The sequence below is a fragment of the Octopus bimaculoides genome, chromosome 5, assembly GCF_001194135.2.
Source record: "Octopus bimaculoides isolate UCB-OBI-ISO-001 chromosome 5, ASM119413v2, whole genome shotgun sequence".
Taxonomy (NCBI): Eukaryota; Metazoa; Mollusca; class Cephalopoda; order Octopoda; family Octopodidae; genus Octopus; species Octopus bimaculoides.
The window spans coordinates 110144513-110152886 of NC_068985.1; the positions used below are offsets into that span (position 1 = coordinate 110144513).

The following is an 8374-nucleotide window of genomic DNA, read 5'->3' on the forward strand; positions in this document are numbered from 1 at the left end:
GTGTGTGTGTGTGTGTGTGTGTGTGTTTGTGTGTCTGCGTTTGTCCCTCCAACATCGCTTGACAACCAATGCTGGTGTGTTTACATCCCCGTAACTTAGCGGTTCGGTAAAAGACACCGATAGAATAAGTACTAGGCTTACAAAAAATAAGTCCTGGGGTCGATTTGCTCGACTAAAAGTGGTGCTCCAGCATGGCCGCAGTCAAATGACTGAAACAAGTAAAAGAGTAATCCCTCAGCTATATCATATAAAAGTTCACTCTTACTTTATGAATTAACAGACGCAATAACAAATAGAAAAAAGTCTCATCGTTATCGTTTATCAAAAGAGTTTCTCTACATTTTATCCGTAATTTTTTTTATTCATCATAATGTTATAATATCCCAACATGAATATATTAATGGTTTCATTTGTTTACTTGGTTTGGATGAAAAGACGATGAAACGAAACCTACAGTAGTAGTGCCACACTTCGTGGAGGCGTATGGCTTAGTGGTTAGGGCGTTGGACTCATGATCGTAGGATAGTGGTTTCGGTTCCTGGTCCGGGTGACGCATTGTGTTCTTGAGCAAAACATTTCATTTCATGTTGCTCAAGTCCACTCAGCTGGCAATAATGACTAACCGGTGTCCCGTCCAGGTGAAAATGTATATCCGCCATGGAAGGAACTTTATTTTAGTGCCTAATTTTCCAAATTATTATGCAGATCTGCACATTTTATACCTTATGGCAATAGGGGATATGATATGACACAAAGTAGAATGAATATACGAGGGGGTACTTAAAAGTTCCTGGCTTTGGGCAAAAGAGAATCAGTTAATTATGATTTTATTCAACATGTTCCCCTTTCAGATTCACACACTTATTGCAGCAATCCTTCAGTTTTTCTAAGCCCTGTAAAAGAACTCGGGAAGTTGGGCCTCCAACTAGGCCTTTCGCGACACCCTTAAAATCCAGGAACTTTTCAGCAGTCCCTCGTACTTTTAGGTTTTTGTGAGATAAACGATCATAGCTAATTCATTTCAACAAGAAATTTATGAAAATAGGTTAAAATGGTATGAATGAAAAAAATTACCTTCTTCAAAAAAATGTTCTTTAACTTTTGAGTTGGCGACAACCATTGATGTTAATGGAGTTACGAAATTATACTGTGACAAAGAAGAATATTAGGCATTTAGTGAAACAGAAATATTAAAATGAAACCATACATGAAAGTAATAGATATAATTCAAACGCTCCACCATCGACATTATATTTCTACGTTTTCACCGCTTGTACATTTCAGGTAGCAACTACCAGCTTCAAGAGCTGTGAGAATAGCTAAAATCGTAGAGTGCTAGAATAAATGTAATAGATTGTTCAACTTTGTCTTTTGTTTCTCTTTAGATAATCCTTTCTACTATAGGTACAAGGCCTGAAATTTTAAAGGAGGGGGTCAGTCGATTAGATCGACCCAGTACGCAACTGGTACTTAATTTATCGATCCCGAAAGGATGAAAAGCAAAGTCGACCTCGGCGTCATTTCAACTCAGAACGTAAAGATGGACGAACACAGCTAAGCATTTCGTCCAGCATGCTCACAATTCTGCCAGCTCACCGCCTTGGAATCGTTAAATAATAACAACTAAGATACATATAGGCTGATTTGAATGATATGTATGAATCTGACATCGAGTGATGTTGATAACTAATATAAACTAATTAATATAAAATATCTTTCTTTTTTAAATATAGGTAAATAATTAATTATAACATCATTTTTACTCACCTTTAGAGCCAAATTAAGAATATCATGTCGCACTTCTTCTGTTCTGTCTTCCTTGAGAAGTTGCTGCAAGGTGATGTAAGCATAGGTTTTTTCGGTAATTTCAGAAAGTGACTGAATACTAGTCAATCTGGAATTTTGCGAAAAACCGTCATCATATATGGTAAAGTCATCTCCATATAATTCTAGTTTTAATATTTCACTATCACGACCCCAGAAATTTGTCATTGTTAAATTTACTTTTATGGTCGATAGGTATTCTTGCGTCAAAACACCGGAAACAACTAATTCTGATCCTTTGAAGTAGCTGCTAAATTTTGAAGTACTAGTATTAACAGCACCATCTAAGTAAACAAATGTAATATCCTTTAATAAAATGTTAGATATTTCTTTATAGAGATTTTCAATTTGGAGACTACTATCAGAGTCTACGTAAATCTTCTTGTTGAAGCCCCCGTTTTCCGTGGCAATCTCACGAAGAAATTTACTGTCACAATCATCTCCGAAACAAATGGCGAATAATGAAATCTGTTCGTTAGCTTCTCTCACATTTTTCTTGATAAGTTCGACGTCAGTGACTCCTACTGTTGGATCTCCGTCAGTGAGAAATACGATGATACTTTTCTTCGTAGAGGTTAGAGCAGGTTTATGTTTCTCTATACTTTGAAGGAGAGCAGAGTTAATATTTGTAACTGAAACAAGAGTAAAATTACATATACACACAGAGAAAAAATATAACAGAATGCCTGTAACACAAGGAATTAGGGACATTAGTATAGATGTTTTCGATCTAGTTTGGATTCTTTGCCATCAAATTTGAATTCTTTGCAATCGAATTTGATGGCAAAGAATCCAAACTAGATCAAAAACATCTATAAAAGCTTTAATAAAATAAATTTTATAATGATAGTCAACCTCGGTGGAATTTGAACTCAGAACGTAGCAACGGGTGAAATACCGATAAGCATTGCATCCAGTCCGCTAACAATTCTGCCAGCTCACCGCCTTAAACGTTATAATAATAATAATCCTTTCTACTATACGCACAAGGCCTGAAATTTGTGGGGAGGAGTCAGGCGATTAGATCGCCCCCAGTGCGTAACTGGTACTTAATTCATCGACCCCGAAAGGATGAAAGGCAAAGTCGACCTCGGCGGAATTTGAACTCAGAACGTAAAGACAGACGAAATATCGCTAAACATTTCGCCCGGCGTGCTAACGAATCTGCCAGCTCGCTGCATTAAACTTCATAATAATAAATGTTATAATAATAAATGTTATAATAATAAATTGTAATGAAATATAACATGCAGAAACAGTTTGAGACTGATGACAAATTAAATTGTACATAAATATAAGAAATAAATGTTTAACTTACATCCATCGGCTTGGAGTGCCTTAATGTAATTTTTGCCTAATTCTTTGTTAGTACTGTTTGCTAGTAAAAATTTGTCCATCATCCATGAGACATCACTGCTGAATTTTCCAATGAGAAATGCATCAAGCTCTGGATCGAGTTGATCAAGGATATTTTCCATAGCTTCTTTCAGGGGTCCAATTTTACAACAATACATTGATCCGCTGACATCAAGCATAAATACAACGTGTTTTGGAAGACTTGGTAAGGAATCAGGAGTGAAGAAGTGCACAAAGTAGCCATCAACTGCCTGGGAATTTGATAGTGGAGGGTGGAGGAATAAAACATTAATGATGGTTTAACTTAATAATTCACAGAAAAGTATTCCATCTAATATTTGGTATGGTATATTACAAATATAAATTGTAATGTTCAGACTCAAACTATATAGCGTATACGTATATGTATAAGTACATACATACATACATACATACATACACACACACATACATATGATAAAGTAATTATTTTTTCCAGAATATGTTGTTTTCAAGAAGTGATTGTGATACATTCATAACATAGAAGTATAGCATGAAAATCCATTGCAACTACCATGATGAGAATTTAACATAAAAATAATTATCTTACATATATTAAATTTGAATTATTTTGACGATCCACATTATATTCCACTCTGAATAAGCCTGCAACACCATCTTTGTCTGAAATTTCTTCTTGTTGTTTACGACTTGGGTTGTATTTGATGTGAACCTCTCTGCTGCTGGTGTACACAATTGAAGCAGAATCTAGCTCTGTTTGGAAAACAAACATTTTAATATATATCGATAACAGAATCGAATAAATATCTATTATTTCAATATCACCAAGCATCATGAGATATAATTTAAACGGCTTCATGGACTATCTAATGTTGACTACAGAACAATGTCATATTTACTGTGTAATAATGTAAAGCGAACAACGGCAGAAGTTTACCCTGGGTGAGTAATGTTATGTCAGCGCAGGGCATCTTCACATTAACTATACCGTAGGCAGCATTTTATTACTGTAAGACAGTACAGTATTTAATGAGGGACTACATAACATTTGAGGGTTAGATAGTGCAAAGTGTGTACTGCATGATATCTATAGTGGGACAGTCTAGTAAGAAATGCTAGGGAGAGCTGAATAACAGGTCTTCAAAGAAGAAACTCCCACGACTTTATGTAAATGTTTTGGCCCATAACTGTTGAAACTCAAAGGAGCCGGGCCACTTCCAAGCATATGATTCTGGGAATCTCTCTGATCTACCATTTTGTGTTTTCATTGTAACCAGCACCTCTTCGGTGGTCTAGGTGTACCAGGGCTAAGACACCTTAGATACATAACCACTTCCGCTTGAGACACCAGTTAAACGTAGAGTAACTTATGCCTTCTCAAATTTACTTTCATTCCTCCTTGACTACTAATGTATATAACGAGACATTATCATACCTACTATGGGGATGTAAACAGTTGATTCTGAAATTTACTGTGAAAAACTATTATTGTTTACAGCGGGAAATCTTAATAAATGGCGGCCTCTGTAACGATACATTGAGAATGGGTAAAAAGAGAATGTGTAACTAGAACGTGCTTTAGCAAAAGGCAGTGTAATATTTACTTTAGAATAGCGTATGGTCATGGAAGGAGCCATCTGATGTTAACTGCTGTAGAATAGTATAACACTTGATCTGTGAGAAAATATCCTGTTTGTTTCCGGAAGGACAGTGAAATGTTTACTACAGCCCAGTGTAATTCTCATTGAAGAATTACAAGAGAATTACAAGATTGAATACTTGGGCATTATATTGTTGATCGTAAGACGATATAATGTTACGGAAAAGACAAAATGTTATACCAGAGACGTTTCAATATTAGTTAAAGGTAAAGCGGTGAGTTGGTACAATCGTTAGCACGCCGGTCGAAATGCTTAGCAGTATTTCGTCTGTCTTTACGTTCTGAGTTCAAATTCCGCCAAAGTTGACTTTGCCTTTCATCCTTTCGGGGTCGATAAATTAAGTACCAGTTGCTTACTGAGGTCGATCTAATCGACTGGCCCCTCCCAAAAATTTCGGGCCTTGTGCTTAGAGTAGAAAAGAATATTAGTTAAGGGTAAGCCAAATGGTATTCGTACCATCCTTAAGTGCATTGTTATCATTCTATGTGAAATGCTTTCTATATACGAGAAATGCTTTCTATAAACGAGAATGAAAATCAATTTGTAGATCACTTACTGATAGCTGCGGCTCGAAGGTATCGCCTATGGTAGATAACGACGAGAAAAAGTGACCTCATCTTTGATATAGCTTCTCATCCTTATATCACACACTTTTATGTTACCTTTCGCAAAGTAGTTGAATTATTATCCATTCTAAACCTTCGACAATATGTCCAATATCTTTTCCTTCAATTTGCGGCCTTCTATTCCTAGTTGAAGTTTCTTTGTAACCAGTTTTTACGAGTATAATGCTTAATGTAAAACTAGTGAACGTTACATTGTGTTTTTATATATTTCCCTAATATCTACTTTTGTTGAAATCTCTTACAAAATCTCTGTTCGTTTGTTTATTTGTTTATTTGATATTTTTGTTTTTTATAGTCCAAGTTTTGTTTTTTAGCCCAGAATCAAAATAGCTTAATATTTGCTACAGAAACAGTACTTTTATCATCGGGTGTGACATTTCTATATTCTCTATTCTCACAGTTGAATATATAAAGGTACTGGTTTAATGAAATTTACGACGATAATAACTTGTATAAAAATATAGAGTAAACCAAGCATAAATTAGTTACCTACCTGTGTCATCGGTGATATTCATTAATATATCACCTTTAATTTCAGGTACAGACAAATCAATAATGTCGTGGGGTTCCGTAATAAAAACCTCAACTAAAAAGTCATCAATAATTCCACCATTTGACAAATGAATGACGTGCCTATATTTATAGTCTTGTCGTGTCAGAAGTTCTTGGTATGTTAGATTGTAAACTATATTCTTTTGGGGTTCAACGTTAACAGATATATCAAAGACATTTGTGAAGCGATGTCTGGAAAATGACAGAATAGGCAGATTATTTTGAAGATATTTTAATTCGAATAGTAAGAGCAAGAAATACGAAATATGAGGAAAATAACACATTACTTGACTTCAATATATCCAGCACTTTGCCTTGTTTCAACGGCATGTTCGTAAATATTTTTAGCAACTGATTTTTCTTTTACTTCTCCTACAGTCACGTTTCCATCAATTTCCCTACAATCGACAACAAAATTAAATGAATATAAACAACTTTGAAAAAAATCACTAAAATTATTTTAGAATTTTAAAAATATTTGTAACTCTTTTCATTATACTTTCAGTGTCTCCATGTAATAATCAAATAAACTTACATGGTGCCAAAACTAATGAGTAAAGTGTAACTAATTATTTTTTAATGTATTTCGATAGACATTTTAATTTTAAAGGTTATATCTTTTATGAGTTATTCATATAAAAAAAGACAGTTTCTGACCTTTGAGAACTTTTCGAGACATCATGAGCTTGATGTATTGGATATTCAGATAGAATATTTGTGCAGAAATGTGGTTTGTTATGGGTTGGATGGTGGGGTTTAGTTGGTCGTGAAAGAACAGAATGAAATATTTGGATTCATAATGAATTTTCATACTTAGCGTATCATTCAATGATCTTCATAACCATGATGCTAGAGAGGAATGAACCTCAAATACACGCAAAATGACCAGAAGGCTTTGATGCCATGCAATTCAAAAGCTTTCCTAAAGGCAAGTATAACAATATTGCTTTCAACAGGTTTCTCGAATGCGATAGACCAATAGCGGATCACATAGGAGAGCAAATATCTGATACATTTTTCTCTGTGAATGATGTGATTGTTTACATGGTCTTTCATTACTTGAGATATTTGTATGTAAGTAATTGGCAAGTTCATTAAGATTGCTATACCTGTGGTCTATTCTAGAGCAGTGATTTTAAAACTTTTCCAGTCCATAGCACACTGAACAAGGCATCAAACGTGTTTATGGCACTTTTACATATTTCTTCTGCATAAGAGTTTGGTGAAAGTAGAAGCTTTCTCAGAAACCCTTGTGAGATTGCGTTTACAGAAGTATTTAAAACTGGTAATCCGAATTCACAAATGATTTGAAGCATATTTGTGTGTAAGAAGCAAAGATTTAAAAGTTAAAAAGGCAGCAAATATAATGGTGTTTATAATGTTCTGTTGAAATCTGGGGGGCACGGAAACTTGTAATTTGCACATTATGTCCTTTTTACTTTTTTACAGTTACAGACGATGTAATGTTGGACAAACACTTTCCAGTGGATGATGATTTCGATATATTATAAGATGCACTTCAACACAGTTGTACACCAGCTACTGGAGTGCTTTGATTTTTATGGGATTTGGTTGTGCGTGAGAATATAAAAGGATATGCAGAGATGAATGCTTTAGTCATTCGCTTAGCAGTTTCAGGTGGATCAGAGATAAAGTAGGTCTTCAATCAAGAATAATCGCCATAAAGCAGGCTGAGTCCGATCAATTTACGACGACTTTTTACGTAAACCCACCGAAACCGTATACCGTGTTCTTTGCTGTCGTTCTTCTATTTTCCCTCCCATTGCTAGTGTTTCACATATCCACTGAACATTTTCATGTAGAATATTTACTGTAAATCTACTTGTTACAGTCCATGTTTCCCCAAACTATTCACACAGAAGTTAAATTCAGAAATGGAAAGTAATGAAACAAGTTGTCATTTTTACTGTGCGGCCAACGTCTCTAATAGTGATTTATTTTCATTCCTAGCAAGATCGAAAACACCAGATTTGTCTCTGAAGTATTTTGATTACATTTTCCTTTGCAGAACAACTTCCTTCTGGTACTTTCATGTCATCTGGTTTTCCTCTGCTGTTCACCTTCAGAACTTCCAACTGAGCATGAAACTTACGAATCTTCCCAGTATTGATATTCACTAGTAAAAGAAAAGAGATCACGGAAGACTATGGATCTTGTTCAAAACGGGGGCACCAGTTTTCATTAATGTTTTATGTAGTGTTTTTGGTACCGAAAGACTTTCAAACTTCGTATACTTATCTATTTTGGATCTTGTTCAAAACGGGGGCACCAGTTTTCATTAATGTTTTGTGTAGTGTTTTTGGTACCGAAAGACTTTCAAACTTCGTATACTTA

At 35.0% G+C, this 8374-nt stretch overlaps 1 protein-coding gene across 1 annotated transcript in view; it reads right to left on the reverse strand.

The window, feature by feature from the left end:
• LOC106871566 (inter alpha-trypsin inhibitor, heavy chain 4) overlaps window positions 1-8374 on the reverse strand; it is a 29071-nt gene that overhangs the window by 17600 nt on the left and 3097 nt on the right. Inside the window, exons 2-7 of the mRNA XM_052968104.1 lie at window positions 6307-6473; window positions 5961-6211; window positions 3770-3933; window positions 3143-3431; window positions 1768-2456; window positions 1075-1147 (exon numbers count right to left, since the gene is read on the reverse strand). Of these exons, the coding sequence (XP_052824064.1) occupies window positions 1075-1147; window positions 1768-2456; window positions 3143-3431; window positions 3770-3933; window positions 5961-6211; window positions 6307-6473 (1633 nt within the window). The remainder of the gene's footprint in view (window positions 1-1074; window positions 1148-1767; window positions 2457-3142; window positions 3432-3769; window positions 3934-5960; window positions 6212-6306; window positions 6474-8374) is intronic.